The 21,419-nt window shown below is 41.0% G+C and overlaps 2 protein-coding genes across 5 annotated transcripts; both read left to right on the plus strand.

The window, feature by feature from the left end:
* Nucleotides 1-6,476: 6,476 nt before the first annotated feature.
* LOC102299238 (ras association domain-containing protein 8) lies at nucleotides 6,477-14,632 on the plus strand. 4 transcript variants are annotated; one of them, XM_005944096.2, is made up of 5 exons: nucleotides 6,477-6,945; nucleotides 11,227-11,355; nucleotides 11,606-12,247; nucleotides 12,340-12,596; nucleotides 13,710-14,632. In XM_005944096.2, exons 2-5 carry the CDS (start codon nucleotides 11,253-11,255, stop codon nucleotides 13,860-13,862), a joined length of 1,155 nt encoding a protein of 384 aa, XP_005944158.1. In that variant the 5' UTR covers nucleotides 6,477-6,945; nucleotides 11,227-11,252; the 3' UTR covers nucleotides 13,863-14,632. The 4 variants fall into 4 exon arrangements, with proteins under 4 accessions (XP_005944158.1, XP_005944159.1, XP_005944160.1 ...); XM_005944097.3 differs by having other exon boundaries at nucleotides 6,478-6,945; nucleotides 12,340-12,602; nucleotides 13,715-13,864; XM_005944098.3 differs by having other exon boundaries at nucleotides 6,478-6,945; nucleotides 13,715-13,864.
* Nucleotides 14,633-16,313: 1,681 nt separating this feature from the next.
* On the plus strand, nucleotides 16,314-18,341 carry rdh14a (retinol dehydrogenase 14a). Its single transcript, XM_005944094.3, has 2 exons — nucleotides 16,314-16,680; nucleotides 17,591-18,341. The coding sequence occupies exons 1-2, from the start codon at nucleotides 16,438-16,440 to the stop codon at nucleotides 18,206-18,208; spliced, it is 861 nt and encodes a 286-aa protein (XP_005944156.1). The 5' UTR covers nucleotides 16,314-16,437; the 3' UTR covers nucleotides 18,209-18,341.
* Nucleotides 18,342-21,419: the final 3,078 nt, after the last annotated feature.

Consider the following 21,419-nt stretch of genomic DNA (forward strand, 5'->3'; position numbering starts at 1 on the left):
GCTGCGATTGGTTGGGGTGAGAGAAGGAAGACAGGATAAAGACATGCTGTGGAAGAGAGACAGAGGTTAATAACAGATATGATTCAATGCAGAGAGGTCTGTTAACACATAGTGAGTGAGAAAGGTGACTGGAAAGGAAAAACTCAATGCATCATGGGAATCCCCCGGCAGCCTACGTCTATTGCAGCATAACTAAGGGAGGATTCAGGGTCACCTGGTCCAGCCCTAACTATATGCTTTAGCAAAAAGGAAAGTTTGAAGCCTAATCTTAAAAGTAGAGATAGTGTCTGTCTCCTGAATCCAAACTGGAAGCTGGTTCCACAGAAGAGGGGCCTGAAAACTGAAGGCTCTGCCTCCCATTCTACTTTTAAATACTCTAGGAACAACAAGTAGGTCATGTCAACATCAGCATCACACCATAAAAAGTCAGTTAAATTTGATGATTTTGATCCATCACAGGAAAATACTGTGCTTCATTTTTAATGTTGAAGGCCAGCATATGAATTGAACTCAGGACCTTCTTGCTGTGCGGCAACAGTGCTAACCACCGTGCCACCGTGCTGACCATTTTTTCTTTGTTTTTTTGGTCTTTCCCGATACAATAAACATTAAAGAGTGACAGTTTAAGTTTAGCAGTTATGTATTTATTTTCAGTTGTTACACAAAGCTCTTGTTCATGATGCCACATTACTCAGTGTGTTTGCTTTAATCTTGTCACTTTGCCAACGTCAGCTACTGTGTTAAACACAGTGACTGTACATGTATGACCTGTAGTCCCTTCAACCCACGTGAACCATAATTTCCTGTTTGTGGGAGATGCTATCCTGCATTTTAGGCAGAGTCTGCACAATAATGGTTCGGGGTAAAGTTGCTGGATCAAACTCCTGACCACACACCCACTCAGAGTATCCTGCCTCCACCATGGCACGCACAAGCGCTGGACGCAGTACTAAATGTTTCAGGTTTCAGAGTGCAGATGGGATCTGATCAATTATAATCACGAATGCCATCATAAGACGGTTTTTATTCTTTCAGCTGCAGGTCCAATGATGTTTGATGGTCTGAGAACAAGTAAAGAATGAAAACAAAACCAGTTTAAATGACTTAGTCTGTGGGTAACTGAAATAAAGCCACAAATACTGATTTTGATGTATTTATTATTTAATGCTTATAGAAAAGGTTGTACAATAGTTTGAAGATTAAAAACAAAACAAAACATCTAATCATTCAACACAAAGACTTCCGACCCTCCTGCTATCAGGACACGGAGATCTGAGGAGTCTTCCAGGAATGGTGATATTCTGGAGACTTGTTTGGTCAGTGACTTCATGCTTGCTGATCTCTAAAATTGAACATAATCTCCTTCAGAACAGCTTAAATTCACAGCACAATTTATTGTGGCACTCTAACCAAGTAAGAAGTGACCCACCTTCACCTTCTTAATGACTAGTACTGTTTGTGTTGTTACTGGAAGTCAGTAACCTGCTGGCCTGGCCGTGCTGAACACCTGTTGGGACTACTTTAACTGGTTTCTGTCTAAAAAGCCCAGTGCCCTCAATGGGACATAAGCAAGGGCAAACATAGATGCATAAAAATGTTTTTTTAAAGAAAAAATAAAACACAAAGCAGGCGCTGCAGCGCTGTAGAAGGTGTTAATATGATTTACTGCTGTAAAGCTTTATTTCATATCAGTAACAACAGTAGTAAATATAATGTAATTGTTAACATCACTGAGTTACAAAGAAATTCTGATTCTTACTGTTTCAGAATTTGTGTTTTAATAATATTTTAATAATATTCTAATATTAAGTAATGATAGTAATGATCTAACAATATACCCAGTGTTTCTAAATCCAAATCCAAATTTTATTTGTCACACACACACAACCATACACAGTATGACATGGGGGTGAAATGCTTGTAGCTGTACAATGCCCGACCATTAAATGACAGAAAAAAGTTTTACAGTATTTACAATTTACAGGTTACTACAAAATTTACAAATTAACTTAGAAATTTACAGTAAAAAATGTACAAATAGCAGAAAGAAATTATAAGGATTATAAATTATAGGAAATGTGTGGTGGTGCGTGTGGTGATGTGTGTGAGTCCAGTGATGTGTGTGGGAGAGTCCAGTCCTACACCTAGTTCAGGCCCCGAATAGCCTGGGGGAAGAAGCTCCTCCTCATTCTCTCTGTTTTGGCCTTAAGGGAGCGGAAGCGCTTCCCAGACCTCAACAGTGAGAAGAGTCCATTGTTGGGATGGGAGAGGTCCATCATAATCTTCCTAGCTTTGGACTTGCACCGCTTGGTGTAGATGGACAGCAGGTCAGGGAGCTCTGATTGAATGATGCGTTCTGCCGAGCGCACCACCCTTTGCAGATCTCGTCTGTCCTGCTTGGTGCTGTTCCCAAACCAGGTGCAGATGTTTGCCGTCAGGACGCTCTCGATGGTGCAGGAGTAGAAGTTCTTGAGCACCTTCAGTGGCAGATGGAAGTCTCTAAGTCTTCTGAGGAAGAAGAGACGCTGACGGGCTTTCTTAACCAGGGTGTTCTATGGTCACGTATGCAATTATTAAATATTTGTTTGTCCATACATACACACATTATTATAAATCTGAACAAATACAGACAGACACATTCATATAGTATTAGTCTCATAGAATAAACGTGTAAATTTCTCTCTTGTCATTAGATAATCAAATTTAATGTTTTAAGTTTGTTTGAGCCAGTCTGACTTGTGGCCTTCTGCCATGCCCTCGCTCTCAGCCCACTTTCCTGTCTGTCCTCCAATAAAACAAAAAGGAATACTCTTTTAAAAAAAACTGCTGAAAGTTCATGAAAGTATTATCTTAATAGATGAAGTCGACAGTAATTCCTTTGTCTTTCCATTTTGTCAAACTGAATGTGCTCTTATTGATTATAAGGTTTGGCTTGTTCCAGAATGGAACAATGGGATGGTGAAACCGGAGCTGGTGGTTGGAAGTGTCTTTATTCAAGCTGTCAGAATCCCAGCTATTGATATGATTTTGAAATATTGAGAATATCTGATAAACTAGCAGGTAAAATTAGATTGAGAGCAGCTGAGCTAGAAACAGAATGAATAGTTTGGAGCTTTTAATCGTGTCATGTAGAACGCTGTGGCAGGCAGGATGAGCACCCAAACGCACGACTCGAAACAAAAGGGTAAACCGAAGGAGGCAGCTTTATCATGCTGTGACGCAACTCAAACACCAGAAATAAGAAAGCAGGGGCTGGGTCTGTGACCGTTTTAAGTTTATTACGTTACGTTTGTGATAGTAAGTTCTTGTGTTTTTGTTTCATCTCTCCTTGGTTATGTGTCATGTTTCCTGTCCAGCCCGTCATGTGCGTCATGTCTGCGTCTCTCCACGTTTCCTGTTTTACTTTGAAGACTCTGGTGTTTCCATGTTGTGTGTGTTTAGTTTTACTTCTCCTTATGGTGTCATGTTCATTGGTGTCAGCTGTGTCTCCCCGGGTGCTTACCCTCAATGCCCTCCTGTGGATTTAAGTCCTCTGTCAGGTCGTCTTTTGTCGTCATGTCGAGTCTCGTCAGGTTCATGCTCATGTTTCCCCTCATTGTTTCGCATGCTCCAGTCCAGGTTCTTGTTCATGTTTTTGTCACACTTTTCATATTTGATCTTAGTTTTTTATGATATTCAGCCACAATAAAAGCTCGCCTAGTGTTAAACCTTAGTTTTGTTCTCCCGTGTCGGCTTTTGGGTCCGTTCCATAAATACACTGGCGTTTCCCGCAGTGACAATGTAGCCTAAAACTGAAAACCAGGAAACTAGAAACCTGGAATCTAGAAGCTAGGAACTGGTGACCGCAAATGAAACCAAAGAATACACAACATATGGGACAACGCGACAACGAGCAGAGGAAAACACAGGGCTTAAATACACAAAGAAATAACGAGGGAATGAGAAACAAGAAGGAAACACAGCTGGGACTAATCTGACAAAATGAGACGGGGAGGAAACAAAACTGAAATCACGGCACGCGAGACTGTCAAAGTAAAACAGGAACCATGAGCTATTATCACTGAGACACGGGGATATGACTGACTGGGGAGGCAGAGGAGATGAACATAGAGACAAGGGTGACTCGACGTGAAACGAGGAACACTGAGTAACACGGGGCTGAGACTAAACACAGGCTAAGATAAACACTAAGATCAAGAACCAGAGAACCAAGAACCACAAATAACAATAATCAAAGAATATTAAATCAAAAACACAAACACCAGGACACCTGCTTGAGATTTAGGTTTTTCTACTGTGGATACATGATGGACTTTAGGTAAGCGTGACATTTTTATTACTGCAGTTTGTTTATAAAGGGAGGCAGGAAGGTTGGAGCAGTGACTGAAATCATCTTGTACTATTCGGCATGATGGAGTGAGATTGTAAGCTTGTAGGAAATGTTCATCCTGATATATTTAATATTAACCTCGTGAGAGAAACTAGAGCTGCAAAATCATGTTTGTCTAAATGGAGTCATAAAACAAATATGTGTTGTGTAATGATTGTTTGAACACGTTTGATATTTCCATCTTATCTCACTCCTGCTGCTGCTGCTAGTGAAAAAGGTCCCACTGTGAAGAATGAGATTGTATGAATGTTATCAACTAACTGATGGTGACAGTGGTCACTGAGGAAATACAAAGAGCCCTGATTCAGCTAATAAATGTTTCCCCAAATGTTTGTAGTGTTGCAAAAGGACATTTCCAGTGAACCCTGTTGAATGCTTTTTCTACATGATAACGTTACTGTGATTTACTAATGTGGGACAGCTGCATTAAAGTGTTGGGTTTGCAAGCACTGATAGATAGTCAGCCTTTAATAAAACCTGTCTGGTCAGGGTGAATGAGAGGGCAAATTTAATCACTTTATCTAATCTGGATGCTGAGCCCTTACTTGGAATTTTAATGTCTGTATTTATAGGAGACGGTGTCTAGTAATCAGCTGAGTGGAGCTACATTCTGAAGTTGTTCTTATAAATAGAAGGGAAAAGGTTATTAGAAATGTTTGCAGAGCTCAGCAGGGAAACCATCAGGTCCACGTGATTTCAAACTGACAAAATCATTCGTCTTGAGATGAAGTTTTTCAAAGATATTAAATTGATCATAAGAAAAATGGGGGAGGGTTATGGATTTAAGGAACTCATAGGTGTAGAATTATGAAAAGGCAGATGAATGATACTGGTGTATGATACAGTATCATGCACCAGTATCATAGAAGATCAAGTATCATTGATATTCTATGATACTGGTGTTTGATGAGTTCTGGACTTGGCAGGTTACTAAGGCATTTCTCAGTAACACAAACATCAAAAATGGGATTGGCCAAGAGATCTCGAGGCACAAAAAATGTAATTTGGGGAAATAAATAAATGGTTCATCAATTTCACACAACATTAGCAAGATTTCATTGTCCCGTATTTTTCTGCAACTGTGGATTAACCGGACCTTGAGTAAAATGAGCCACTGAACATCGACTGATTAACAAGGCTGTTTGTGGTACAGTGCTGCTTCACTGCTGAAGAGCAGCTCTGTCCATCCATAAAAAGGAATATTTCCAGTTCATCTTTCTACCAGTCGAGGGAGATGTCAAGATGTTAATTCACATGAATAACTGGCCTCTGTGTTTGAGCACAGTCTTCAATGGGACCTGACTACAAACCAGTTTGTGTTTGTCCTGATGAGAGATTGAAAGACTTTTACTTGGTTTCCTCCCATTGTCAACATTTCCAGTCTAACTGAATGAGATCTTTAGGCTTAATTCATAAAGTCAGTGTATAAATGGTATACAGTAGAGCCACACAAAATAATAACTTCAGTAAAAGAAACGCTACATGGAAACACGACTTCAGCTTCATTTATCTTCATCCTGATGCTGATGTTTGCTGTTGGTTTGGTGCTGTAACCAGCTGCATTGAAAGGACGCATACAAAACCATTTCAACCTGTAAATACTCCTGTACAAACTTGTAAATACCAACTGGTCTTAAATTCTCTAATATTTATTACTTTTTTTCTCTCCTTTTCTCATTTTCATTGTTATTATTATCATTATTATTACAACTGCTAAATTCTGTTATTTTCTTCGTAATATAACTGCACTCTCTATATGCTCATGTAAGGCTGAGGAGCACGAGAAAATGCATTATGGATGAATGTGGCTACACTGTTTATCTGTACATGACAATAAAACTTGAAACACACTGAAACACAGAGTAGGAAACAGAGCAAAGGAGAAAAGGAGAGACTAATACCTCGAAGTTGAATGTTGGAAATGTGCAGAAAGAACAAGTTGGTGGGAGGAGCCACTCCTCTCTGTTTTTATCTCCTATTTAGTTTGGGAGGAGCCCAGTTTCAGCGTCACAGTGACATCACTGCTTGGAGCCACAGGCTGGAGTAAAAGCACTGAAACTTTTTCTCTGCAACAGAGGATCACACCAGTGCAACTCAAAGCTGTGGGTTTAACATGACTTTGTTAAAATCAGGCAGATGCAGGCTGTAGAATTTAGGGAAAAAGTGAATAATGAGTAAGCACAGGTGGACCTGTCTGGTGGGAACTTGTAGTGGTGGTTTGAGGCATTTTCACGAAGGACTGAAAAGAAAAAGATAACAAGCTCAGAACAAAAGCCGGTGATTTCCTACAGGATGATTGTGGCACAAAAAAATCCGCTACAGTAAATGCACTTTACTTCTTCCGAGTACTTTCACAGTGACATCACATTACACGCAGCACACCCAGAAGAGCTGCATTCCACAGCTGCACTCCTCTTTCTCCTCCTCCTCCTCCTCCTCAGCTGAGTCCGTAGGTGTGTTTGAGTCACAGCCGTTCAGCTGCTCAGCAGGCCGACCACGAAACAGACTGACAGCCGCGGGACCTTCAGTGAAACAGAGAGAAACTGAAATAGAAGGTAAGTGTACAACATTTGTCTCTGCTTATCTCTCAGTTTTGAGTTATTAAAAAAAATTACACATAAAGTGTTTTAGATTACCCTTACAGAAATGACTAACAATGAAGTGAAACACAGATGAGAGACAAACTAACAGAAAAGCTCACTGAGCGGTTTGATGAGGAGAAAACTGCTGGGAATCATTTGGCATGTCCTTTATAGTGTGTAGCTCTCGACCCAAATTGAACACCTGTGGGAGATTTATAGTTAGACAGTGCTGTCCAGCACCACCATCAAAACAGCTAATGGGGTAATATCTGTGAAAGGACGATGTTCCATCATTTCAGCAGGATTACAGACTCGAGGAGAGTGCCAACAGGCTCTGAAATCATCACCTCACTCAGCTACTAAATGTTTTTCCTTTATTTAACTGTATCCGTGCATTAGAAATTGTTTTGCATAAAATGTCCTGTCATGTTTATCAAATCAAAGACAAAGCTGTGATTTGGTTAACTTAAGTAAAATAGCTTTGAAAAGACCCCCAAAATAATCCTATATCAAGAACAAAATCTTCGGATGTGGACTAAAATTTAATGTCAATCATTACACAAAAAGGTAAAAAGGTAACACAGAGGCTGATACTTTAGGCAAAAATTTATTTGTGACCCATCAAGAACCAACAGGTCTTATAAAAGTGAAAATCAGCATTTTCCACATAAAGAAAATCAGTTTCATGGTACTTTTAAGGGTGTTATAGCACCTACTGTTTTCTTAATGATGGTGACACTGAAACTGATGCTGGGCAGTGGAATTTAGTAAACAGAGACTGGAGTATGTGTGGGAGGAGTCTGACTCTTTCAGGAATGTCAACATGTTCTGCTTCATTCCTGCTCAGTGAGGCCGCGCGTCTTTCCCAGCAAACACATGACACAAACACAAACCTGCCCACACTTCAAACACCTGTTTGAAATGTAAGTACGCACATATGTTAAACTGCTCACTCTGAGGGTTCCCCTAAAATATGACAAGAATAGACTCGTTTAAAAAAAATCTCTCTCTGGCTCCAGTATGGATTACACTTTAGTTTATCACACTTGTCTTAAGTAAGGAACTCAATTTTGTATCAATCACCAGTCATGTATATTTGCAACGTTGCAGGAATCTTAGCCAGGAAAAACCCTCTAATGTTCACTGAATGTGCCGGGTAGCACCACTGTTGGCTGCAAGGCTGGTCTTTGTCTAATTAACTGACCTGTGACAGAATATCGGTGATGATGATGGATTAACAATCCTAAATCAGCCCATTTTCACAAAAAATATTTGTTGACACTCCAGAAACCCCCTGAAGATTTTTCGGTCTCATTACAATCCCAACACAAAAGGCTTTACTGACATTAACTTTTTATGGATTTCCTGGCTGAACTGACACTATTGGCATGTAATGTTACAGTAATATGCAGTTCGTCAAGAACTGATGGAAACTAGATATTCCCACATCAGTCAAACAACAGCTTCTGTTGAGGTACAGCAACACACTACTTTGACAAACCACCCGAAAACCACCCAGTACATCTTTTTACTCGGACCAGGAATGTCTAAGGAGCTTGGAAAGAAAAGCATCTGGACTTCTTTAAGTTTCCTTGAAGACGTTTCACCTCTCATCCAAGAAGCTTCTTCAGTTCTAAGAACAATTGGTGGAGAGTCCCAAAACCTTCGCTGATTGTGACCTACACCCGTTTTTTTTTTTCATATCTTGGCTCGTGTGATTGGGTAGAGGTTCAATAGGGGGTCCATGTCCCCCTTGGGGACACCCCAATAGGGCTTAAAATCTGGGACTCCTCACCAGTTGCTCTTAGACCTGAAGAAGCTTCTCGGATGAGAGGTGAAACGTCTTCAAAAAAGTCCAGACGTTTTTCTTTCTAAGCTTCTTAGACTTCTTAGACCTGGATGACTGAGAACCTTCACAGACATAGGAGCAGGAATACAGTATTAATCATTTGGTAGTTTGCCTGGATAGATCTCCAGTCCACTGCTGGGCTAACGCACAGAGACAGATGACCAGTCATAATTTAGATGTTTTTTTCTATACATAATTAAGAAACCATTGCACCTGTTTATACAAGGTCCCAGAATTTACATTGTGCATCAGATCAAAGACTGAGCTCTGAGTGTTTGCAGAGCAGTGTGGTAAACAAGTCTGGAACAGGCAGTCTTAAAAACATTGGCCGCCTAGACCAACTGGATAACCAAGCAAGAAGAATGGAGAGGTGAAAGAAAGGTTACAGAACAGTACGTCTTTGAGCAACCTGCATGGAGGAGGACTGACGCAAAAAGCTACGAGGCAAAAGATTCCCTGATCTGATTAGATAAAAACAAACAGTTGGAGTAGAATTCCATCAACTGTAACTGGGAGTAAGTTTACATACACACATCGTGGAGATAAATGTCATGGTAACTTTGGGCTTTTAATGATGTCTTTGAATTGTTCTCCAGGATTGTACAGCAAACAGAAAGCGCTGAGTGCACAAGTTTGATGTTTTTTTCTCCGATCTACAGAAGATTAGAGAAAATACAGTGTATACACTCAGCAGTGGGACAGCGTTGATCACCACTTGTATAATATCAACATGAAAGAGTGCATTTTTAACAATTACATTTCAAACGAGTTGCTTTCAGGAAAGAATCTGGGTGAGCTTACAGTGTCTGTGTAGATCTTATTGACGACGGCTTTTTAAATGAATGATTTAAAATGTTAATATTCAGGTGGGTTCGGGGGTGGCTAGAGCACAGAGCTGGTCATCTGCTAATCGAAAGGTGGTTGGTTGTTGGCTCCTGCATGGGTTAGGGCAAGATACTCAGGTCGAGTAGAAAAAGTGCTATATACGAACACATCCATTTACCAGGTGATAGGAAGTGAAAGCAACATGTGTTCTAATGGTCTGTATTTCCTACATTTGTCTTAGAGCATAAGAGGAATGTCTCATTAGGGTGTAAACTGGCCTTTTCAGTGTCAGTGGAAATACAGAGAATTATTTGCTATATAAGTCAGATACCTTTAAACAGGCTACTCTTCTTCTGGCTGCTCTTCTACAAAGCCTTTGTTGTTGTTATTGTTCTTGCAAAAAAATGGCAGAGTGTGTGAGAAAACCCGAGTGCTGGTATCAGTTTGTCCATGTGAAATTGGTTCCAGCTCCCAGCCAAGATTTCAGGAGGAACAGTCGTCCTGTTTCTCCTCCTGCAGCCCGCTGACACAAACCTGCCTGCCCACTCTCCACAGACTCCTGCACTCCAGAGTCTCAGACCCCTCTAGTTACCTCCAGTGCTGGCTTATAAAATTCAACATCATTTTTCTGAGAATTGTTGTTTGTGACTTGGGACTACCTAAAACTTCCAAACAGGACAAAATTGGTATCATTTCCAACAGTTTTGTAAGACTGGCAGCAAAGTTTTGCAATAGGAAAAGTCCATCAAGTTCAACTATTCATAGTGAAACGTACTGGTAATAATAAGTAATTTTACAACTTTAAATAAAACCATAAGAAAATAAATATGTAACAATGAATATTAATCTGTCTTAAGCCACTTGTATGTTATTTCATATACTTCAAAAAGTAGTGTTTTAATTGTCCATCAGAGAGAAAAATAGATCTTGCCTACAATTATTTTATTAAATCCCAACATTTCAGACAAACAGACCTTCAGCAGGTACAAAAACAAAGCACCAAACACATACAACATGTTGTATACATGAATAGATACATACAAATAAATTTGTGCTCTACAGATTATAGGAGAAGGCAGATTTGCTATTTTTATTGGTTACATATGTTCCTTATAAAATATAAATAGAACTACAATTAGATTAGTGTAACTGCAATTTAACAAATATATAGTGCAAAAATATATTTATACATAAAAATATAGAAAAATATTACAATATTTTGAATAGGCAGTTAAGCAGGTGGATGGATGGGAGCATGCCTGATGGATTAATCATTCTGCTGGAAGTATCTTTATGAACAGTTTTGAATGTAGAACACAATGTAGAAAATTGTTCTGTTGATATTTGTACTTATTAGACTCTAAGCACAATAAAAAACAAACTCAGTGTTTGCAACTTTGCCTTATGAGCAGATGTAGCAAATAAAGGTCAAAGCTACCGTATGTATTTCTGACAGCAGACTTATACATTTAATCTTTGTGGAAGCCTAACATTACTGCCAAACTGCAACTGTTTATTTTTATAGTGTATTGACTGTTTATTGGTGTAGTTTACAGATGTGTTTATGTGTCACCCTGTAGGTAAAAGTTGGTGTTGCGTGTGAACAATGGAGCTGAAGGTGTGGGTGGAGGGTGTGGTCAGAGTTGTTAGTGGCCTATCACTAAACACTTCCTGTCAGGATGTCGTCATAGCTCTCGCACAAGCAATCGGTAAGTCTCTCAGTCTGACTAACAATGAAAATTCTCATTTTACGCTCACTGAATTACTTTGTTATCAGAATGGTGTTAGTTTGGTGTTTGCAGTTGTGAACACCAAACTACAAACATTACATACAGACATTTTAGGAGGACTAAAAAATGTCAATTACACTCTGCACCACATTCAGCTGATATTTGCATTTCATGTTATTAGCAATATGTTGATCAGTTAAAAACTAAGCCTTTATGTATCCCTGCTCAGGTCAGACAGGTCGTTACATTCTCATTTTGAAGTTACGAGGGAATGAGAGACACTTGGTTGCTGATGATTGTCCACTGCAGCACCTGGCTCAGCTGGGACAGTTGGCCACAGAGGTCCAGTTCGTTCTGCGGAGGACCGGCCCGAGCCTCAGCGAGGGTCCAGACACCTCCGCCAACGAGAGACGTCTTCCACTTTCCAGACCCTCAGAACCAGAGCCCCTCAAACGCAGAGAGCCACAAAAGGCTCTGACATTTAGTCTGGGTCCCTCAACACTTCCCAAAAGGAATAAACCAAAGAAGGACTGGTCTCGATCTCCCAGATCCTCACCAGAACTGAGGGCCTCACCGGTATCTTTCCTAGACCCTGTGAACTCCATGAAGACAAATCCTTCTTACCCCAAAGACGAGGTGTTTAGGGATATTCTGCAGCAACAGAGAAGACTACAGGATCTGGAGATTCAGCTTCAAGATCTGGAAAGAGAGACTGAGTTATGGGAGCAGAAGTGGTCATCTCCTGAAGTAACTCTGGCTTTTGCTGAAGAACTGGAGGAACTGCAGTGGAGAGTGAGACAGAATGAGGTAGAGCTGATGCAGACGGAAGACTGGGAGAAAGCATTACAGGCAGAGATGGAAAGAGAACAAGGTATGTGCTCATATCTGTTTACATTCCCAACATTTTTGGTGCATTCCAGATTGCATTTCTAAAACAAAAACCATTAACACTGTTATCAACAGGTATGCACAGGCGCCTGGATCAGATTCATTCATCCATAAACGATCAAAGTTACGAAATCACTACACTCCAAACCCGTTCTGCACATCTAGAAGAGGACCTGCAAGTCAGAGTCCAAACGCAGAGTTCTCTGACAGCACAGCAAGATGAGTCCCTGAAGTCCCTGAAGCAGGAGCTCCACAACCGCCTGCAGCTAGGAGAAGAACTCGATGTAAGACTGGCTGAGTTACAGCAGGAGATGGAAACGGCTCAGGAAAGGGTAAAGGTATAATTCTTCAATCATTTCTACCTAAACTGAAGGGTTGATCTCACAAAAACTACTGTAAGACTTGTTTCAGCAGCACATCAGGGTTCATATTAGCTAGATCCATTATAGAGCTAATATGAGATGATGAAATGAAAGAAAAGTCTGATACATAATGCTGCGTAATATTATAGCTGACATGAGAAAAATTTGCCACTGCACACTTGAAACTTTCCAGACACGCCCAACTGGCAAAAGATGCTGTAAATGGGAAAGTGCAGGCTAAAGCTGACAGACAGGTTTTTGTTGGTCTTTGCATTAATCCTCCGTCCTCCTGCTTTTTTCTGAATGCATGAATAATAGCCTGAAAAGGATCACACTTTTCCAATAATCCTCACCACACCCGGTAACAAGGTGAGATCAGACACACACAGAAACTGAAACAGTGGAAATGAGAGCACTGAAATAATACTTTTAAGCAGTAATTAACACATTTGCAAAGTAGTTGGTGCTAACCAAAAAACAAAAGGGTTAATCTGCAAATTCAATGTGGGCATGTGTTTTTACACCACATTCCCTCTCTGACACAACTCTCCCAGGAATTTGTTTGTATGTTGGTCGAATGTATTAAGAAGTACTCTGTGGAGCCACTGATAACAAAAACTAAGGACTTTAATTAACTCAAATGAAGGAAAAGTCTTAATTGATCAGTATAATGTTAAGAAACTGACTGTTGAGCTGAAAGTTTTAGTTATTAAACCAGTGATGTTACTGCAGACTGTAAAAGTTGCATAAGAGCCATGTGGATTTTGGATGTTTGAGTTGATTCCAAACAGCGTTTTAGGAAAGAAGCTGGTGACGACTGTAGTGCCTGCTGAGGGCAGCAGGTCAAACAGGTCTTGGATAATACTTCTGGCTCTGGGATGGTACTGAGCATTTGCAATGCCTTCCAGGGAGGGAGGAGGACAGGTCATCACTCCATTCTTTTGAAATGTGTCTCATTTGGTGCAAAGGTGTGACTAAAGATGCACTGCTGTATTTTTAGTATGCAGCCCTGAAGAACAGTAAGATATATCAGCTCGTGGATACAATGTTCTCCGGTAATATAATACCTGTTGTGTCTTCTAGGACAGACTGGAGATTATTGAGGAGCTGAACAAAGAGCTGAGGCAATGTAACTTGCAGCAGTTCATCCAGCAGACCGGTGTGACCTCACAGACGGAGCAGACAAACCTACCAGTCAACGATGTTTACCTTAATAACGCTGGCATTAGGGAGTAGAAACAGAGGGGGAGCTGTTCGCTCCAGCGACTGCAACAAAATGAAGAAGAAGACGAGACATTACATCTTTTGTCTACAATACCATTTTATGTTTGTGCCATATTTAATGTAAATTTATTGCCACGATGTTGGATTTTATTAGGACTTTTATATGTTATTTATTTCCTGTTTTATTTTAAAAGTATTTCCTTCCACACCTGGTACCTCATCTCACTCCTTTCGATCTGCAGCTCGTTCCCACCCTGAGTGTATTTTCAGTCAGTCTGTCACACATCATCACATTTCTCCCTTTGACTGTGTTCATCACATCTCTCCAGCCAGGCCTTTGTTCCTGTCTTTGAGATTTGACTTTTATTAAAGCTCATTCTAATCAAAAATGTAACACTTAAGCTGTCACATGACTGCTGGAGTCAAATGTACCACATTTCCTCTAAAATGTGGTAGAAAAACACCTTATATATCCACCAATATAGCTGATATCTGACCCTGGTATTTCACTTTCGTCTGCAGGACATAGACTGTAAGAAATACATGACCTCAAAAATGTCACTCGTATGCCTCTGTATGTGTAACTGCCAATATTTACACTCGTGGCTCCACAGTGTAAATATGTGGAGGAGACACAAATCCCTCGGGCGTCCTGTCAGAAAGGCATAAAAGTCTGCCAAGTCAAATATGTGGCGTGATTACTTGTGTATAAGGAAGGAGACACAAGTAGCTTTCTTTCTGACTGCCAGTGTCTGAAATAAAGCTGATGCCACTGACTATAACTACTGTTTGTATTCAATCAAATGACTCTAATTATGTTATTAATACGTGTTTCTTCATCATCTCGTGTCACTGTTTGCCTTTGCTCCACCAGAGGGCCCCAAAGGCTCATCCATGAACAGATCTTCAACCCCAACAGCCAAGGCTGCGCTCACTCGGAAAGCAAAGCACATGCATTTGTAATTAGTGTTCATACAGGAATGGATCATCACAGACTGTAGGAACTGCCACAGGCTATTACACAACTGTGCTCAGCCGAGCCTATAAATAAAAAGTATCCCCTTTCTTAAAGATTGCAGGGGTAGACCCTGAACAGGCCGTCAGTTAGATATAATATGGGCAGTGATGAACTGAATGGCTCTTGCTGAGTATATAGTAGTTTACAAAATACTGGAAAGCACAAAAAATGTAACATTGACATCATTAGAAATATAAGATATTGCAACACTGATAACGACCCTTACCTTATATTAAGGTTAAATTAATGTAGGTATAGAAATTCAGGAAGAAATGTTGCACAGAGCACAAATTGAATTTTGGTGGAGCAGTTTAAGCAAGACTTGGTGTGAAGAACTTCTTAGGGAGAATATAAGTGTGGAGGTTTTTAACATAAAGCTTGAAAAGGATACAGGCTGCAGAAAAAACAATTACAAGGAGGGGGGCAGGGTTCAAAGGAGTGCTTGGTGGAATGAGCAGTGTAGCAAGGTAAGAGCAGACATAGTAAAAGCACCGCTGAATAGAAACAATTATTAATTACAAAAGAGCACAAGCTAGGCTTAAGAGGTATACTGTTCAAGTGGGGTTAGATTTTCTGCTTGGAGAACAATAGGAATCATCAGCCAAATAGTACACAGACAGGGGAGCACTTGGGATCTCCATAAGACCAATTTTATAAAAAAGAAAATGCAGACAACAAAAAACCCATTAAGCAAAGGAGGAAGTTTGCAACGCTCACGTTCAAAGAATTATAAGCAGCCAGATCCAACAAATGTGGCAGAAGAAGGGACGTCAACAACACAAGAAGGGATCTATACAATATTCAAAAGCATGTTTGTGATGGAACGCACAAATACAAGAAATAACATCTTTCATCTCAGAAAAAGCACACAAACAAACGGCTGTCCAACATGTAGTGTTGGGCCTGTGATCAGGAAAGAAGGCATTAATAGGAACTTTACAATAATAATAATAATAATAATAATAATAATAATAATATTGGATTGTATTTATATAGCGGTTTTCTAGACACTCAAAGCGCTTTACAATTCCACTATTCATTCACACACTGGTGCTGGTGGAGGCAAACCACAGTTGCAGCCACAGCTGCCCTGGGGCAGACTGAGAGAAGCGAGGCAGTCATATTGCACCATCGGCCCCTCTGGCCAACACCAGTAAGCGGTGGGGTGAAATGTCTTGCCCAAGGACACAACGACCAGGACAGACAGAGCTGGGGATTGAACCGGCGACCTTCCTTGTTACTAGATAAATTAGCTTAAGACTCCTTTTACTTTCGTAGCCTTTCTTAGAAAGCTAATGTCACAGGATTATGAACAACTGATGATATCTGTGAGCACGACAGGTTTAATAAAGAAAGAATTAAAATGCTTGTTTTTCTTTCCTTCCTGTAGGCGCACGCCACACTCCGGTCCAGTAGGTGGTGCTGATGCACCTTTTAGCTGGTTTGCCAACCGCAACCCCCCCCCCAAAAGAAGCCGTCATGTTGTTAGTTTGAGGCTTCTGCTGGTTTGGGGGATGCATTGGTTGGTTAGTTGAACTCTGGAGTCCTGTACCAACGTAAATCCGCAGAATGATGAAGGGAAAGACGGTTATTGTGACCGGTGCTAACAGCGGGATAGGAAAGGCCACAGCAGCCGGCATTGTGAAGCTCCAGGGTCGTGTAATAATGGCCTGCCGAGACTTGGACAAGGCTGAGGAGGCAGCTCGGGACATCCAGCAAGGCACCGGTGCAGAAAGTACACAGCTGGTGGTCAAACAGCTCGACCTCGCTTCACTGACATCTGTACGCGCATTCTGTGAAGACATAATCAAGGTAGCGATAAAGTTGTTTTTGTTACTTGTGTCATCGCCAGAGCCCCAAACCTGGGATTACACGCCACCCGCGTTTTATTTGACATGTACTAAATGGACAAAAGTGTTGGGCCATGTACACATAACACATAAACGAGCCTTTCTGACTTTCCATATAAAATCCCAAGACGTTAATATGGAGCTGCTCTACCCTTTGCAGCTCAAACAGCTTCCACTCTTCTGGAAAAGGCTTTCTTTAGGCTTTATCAAGGTTCTGTGTGGACCAGTCACGTTCATCCACACCAGTCATGCCTTTATAGACCTTGGGCGCTGGTGCAGACTCATGCTGGAACAGAAAGAGGCTACCAGCCAGTGGCCCTGAGAGGTCAAACCCACTGCAACTCAAGAAAACTCAACAGCAAAAACCCACAAAACACAACAGAAGTTGAATTAAAGAAATCTTATGGAACACAGTGGACCAGCTGTGGAAGCGAAAGAGTCCAAAACATGCAAAGGACTGAACTGAGACACGCTGAAAAGACTCAGATGGAGAAAACCTTTTAGCATTGCTGAATATCCATACAGTGTGTCACGCGACTGGCTGGACTCCACAGTACTGGGTTACATACCACTGAATGCTTGTAGTTAATTAACAATATTTATATTTCTTCCTGGTGGAAAAATATTTGGCAGGTGGCGGCATCCTAAAATTGGGAGCAGCTCTGCAGTGTGGGAATAAGTCACTGGTTTTCTAAGTATGTAGCGGCTGTCGTCTGAGCTGGTCCTGAATGAGCTCACCCACTCTTTGGAGGAAGCTCATTTATGCTGCAGTGTGGACATGCACCACAGACCTGTTTTATATCTAGTGTGTTTCTAGTAGTAAAAGTAAACCGTGTACAAAATAATCTGTTCTCCTCTTTGCTGTTAAACAGGAGGAACCTCGGCTAGATGTGCTGATCAACAATGCCGGTATCTACCAGTGTCCTTACACCAGGACAGAGGATGGCTTTGAGATGCAGTTTGGAGTCAACCATCTGGGACATTTCCTGCTCACCCATTTGTTGCTGGACCTTCTGAAACAATCAGCTCCTAGCCGCATAGTGGTGGTCTCTTCCAAGCTCTATAAACACGGTTACATAAATTTCGAGGACCTAAGCAGCGAGAAGTCGTATGACAAAGCTTTTGCCTACAGTCGCAGCAAACTAGCCAACCTTTTGTTCACCTGTGAGCTTGCCCGTCGCCTGGAGGGCAGCGGAGTGACAGCGAATGCTGTAACTCCGGGCATAGTGAGGACTAATCTGGGAAGGCACGTTCACATCGCTGTGTTTGTTAGGCCGCTTTTTGACCTGCTGTCCCAAAGCTTGTTTAGGAGCCCCGAAGAAGGAGCTCAGACATCCGTCTATGTAGCTTCTAGCCCGGATGTTGACAATGTGCAAGGAAAGTGCTTTGCAGATTGTCAGCCTCAGGTTCTTTTGGACAAAGCCACAGATCAGGAACTGGCCACTAAATTGTGGGACATTAGTGAAGTCATGGTGGGGATAATCACATGAGATCAGCGTGAATTTTGAGACTTAAAAATCAATTATCTAATAACCATTTATTAACCAAAGTCTTTCTAGAGAGCACAAAGTTAAACAGGGCAGAGCAAATCCAAAGCCATGTTTTTCCAGAATTAAGACTTTTGTTTTTTATTTGTCATGCTTTTTATTTGTTCTTGTTTCTAATGTCTCTGTAAAGCACTTTGAATCACCTTGTTGTTGAATTGTGCTATACAAATAAACTTGCCTTGCCTTGCCTAAGTGTCATATGTTCAAGTCTCATGGTACCATACTTTGCCAGTAGAGCACGTTGCTCTCAGACTGCTTTACTTGTGTTTCTTAGAAATGTCAAAAGTAGAACGGGAGCAGAGCATTCGTGTCTGTGGAACCTGCTCCCAGTCTCGGAGCGGTTAAATTCAAATGTTCCTTTTAGTTAATGCTTGTAATGAGGGCTGCGGCAGAACCGTCCCTCAGTTTTGCTGATGTAAAGCTGAAAGTGAAACTGTGGGTTCAGGCTTCTTTGGAACTTCCCATGAACTCAACATTTCTCATTTACGCTCCTCATTTTGCTCCTGATGTAAATGAATGTGGAACACATGCAGTAAACGTGCAGTAAAAATGTCATTAACCTGTTCAGGGATGTAAAGTCATTGTCATAATGTGATGCGGTTGTCTTCTCTCATAAAATTGAAGTGAATCGATATTGTTTCCTCTTGAAAATCATACTCTGGCACATGAAGTGGAGTATTACAGTAAGTTTTGTATTTAACTAGGAGTGAAAGTCTTGGGCTGTTTTGCGACAGTCGGCCCTGCTGTAGCGTGTTTTTGATGGCAGGAGAAATGGGATTGGCTGGAGAAACCTGAGAAAGCACGAGGAGAACATCTAAACCACACACAGAGGAGCCCTGCTGCTTAAACCCAGGATGCTTTTGCTGTGAGGCAGTGCTGACTACTGAGGCACAAGTCTTTTTGAACTGAATGCACTAATACTTGTTGCAGTGGAATTATACCACAGACAGTCGTCCAAAATAAGAGAGTTTGTTATACTTACACTATAATTTATAGCTGGTTCTTTAGCTGAGGCCTGTGTGTTTGTGTAAGTCGGCTCAAGCATGCACAGTGTGTTGCATTGTGGCCCTTTTCAACGTCAGTGTTTTATGGACTCAAACTTGAATAATATTGAGTCGTCCATGTGTATAAATGCAGTACAAAATGAAAATGATCTAGATTCTCCTTGTTTTATTCAAACAAATCTCTGAAAAGTTTTCCTTGTAACTCTTGTCAATAAACATCCACAAAACCTCTCAAGAAATGGTCCCAGTTTCTGCTGTCAGCAGGAAAGCCTGCCACTCGTATCCTCCTGAACACAGACTCTCCTTACAGCTTTTATACGTTTCCATCCACGGTCCGCTGTGGAATGATCGTTTCAGAGTCCAGCTCAGCTCAGTTCATGAATTCATTTTCCATTTGACCTGAATTTCACTCAATGTTGGATGCAGTGGTGCAGAGCATGTCACCACTGGACTGTAGAGCAGTGGAGGCGTGTTCTCTGGAGTGACGAATCACGCGTCTCTATCTGGCAGTCCATTGGAGGAGTTTGAAGGTTTCCAGGAGAGCGGTACTAGTCTGACCGAGTGTAAAGGTTGGTGGAGGGGGGATTATGGTGTGCGGGTGTTTTTCAGGACTCGGTTCCTTGGTTCTACTGAAAGGAACTCAATGCTTCTGCATACTGAGACATTTTGGACAATTTCAGCTCCCAGCTTTGTGGGAGTAGTTTGGGGATGGCCCCTTCCTGTACCGACATGACTGCACGAGGCAACGTCCATAAAGACATCATATTAAACCCTGCAGACTGTGAAAGCAATGTCAAGTTCATATCCGTGTGAAGGCAGATGAGTGAATACATTTGGCAGTGTAGGTATGATCCTTCATATCACGAGTCTAAAGGTAAAAATAGGTAAGAGTCCAGCTTCAAAAATTCATTTTATTCTGTCTACAATCTTTAAACTGACTGACACACGTTTATTTTCTCAGCCTCCTGGATTAAAATGGAGCTTCTGCTCTTTATTTACCTGTTGCTGAGGTGAATGTAGTTGATGGCTGAGAGCTTGGTGACAGTATAATGTATAATCAACATGTATAATGATTACTCAGACTTTTGGTGTAACAACCTGCTGTCAGGCCTGTAAATGCAGCTATTTTACTTCACTTCCTAATTAGACCTCATTACATGGATCATAGCGTTGTGTTATTTCTCCGGCCTGTTTTTAAGCTCATTATGTAAAGAAAGGAAACAAATAATGCTTTGTTGCTGTGGATAATTTTAAAAATTCTATTCAAATTATTTATAAAGCACCAAATCACAACAAAACAAATCAATCAAAGCAACGAGAGTCATCTCCATCAATTCAATTATTATGCAAATTATTTGACCACAGCATCCATTTGTATTTATTAAAAAACTACAAACTACATTTGTTTAGTGTTCAGCTCTTAACCAGCGGATTGATCTGGTTCGCATTTCTGGCTGATTTCAGATTTGACTGAATTTGTAAATTAATTTCTTTTTGATCATGAAGTATTTGTTGCTGGCTAGTTAACATGTTGTGTAAGTGTACAGTATGTGGATTTAGTTCAGGGGATTAAGAGTAATCCACTTTAACACTTACCAGCTCCCTCCATATGCTGCGAGTGTCCCTGCAGTCCTCACATGGCCCTGCTGCCTGAGGACCCTCGATGGGCTTCTGAAAAAACAAACAACACAAAAGAAATTGGAGGTTTTTGGTTGAAAATAACGAGTGAGCTAAACGGCTCTGAAATATCTCATTTGTGTTACGTAATGTTCAAGTATTTAGGGTTATGATGATGCATCCTAGTGTGATTTCAGTTTTCAATGAGGTTTGCAGAACAGAGTCGGACTCGCTTCATTAACAGAATAATTGATCGTCACAGACCCTCTGGGAATGGAGGCTAACCTGATTTTGTTTTCAGGTGTTAGCTCAGTGTATTCTCACATTTTTGCTTTCTCTGAGCATTTCAGTCTAATGATGATAAGCAGCACACTGATTAAGAGTGAATGTTTTGCCCTGTGGCCCCATGCCTTAAACAGATGTGTTGTTCTTTGGGTTTATTTATCCAGCATCCTGTGCAGATTTGTCCTCCTTCCACAAACACAACTGATGAGCCCTTAGTTCATGATGACCCGAAATGCTTCCTGTTTAGT

This window comes from Haplochromis burtoni, unplaced genomic scaffold (genome assembly GCF_018398535.1).
Source record: "Haplochromis burtoni strain Fernald_Lab_line unplaced genomic scaffold, NCSU_Asbu1 Contig_381, whole genome shotgun sequence".
NCBI lineage: Eukaryota > Metazoa > Chordata > Actinopteri > Cichliformes > Cichlidae > Haplochromis > Haplochromis burtoni.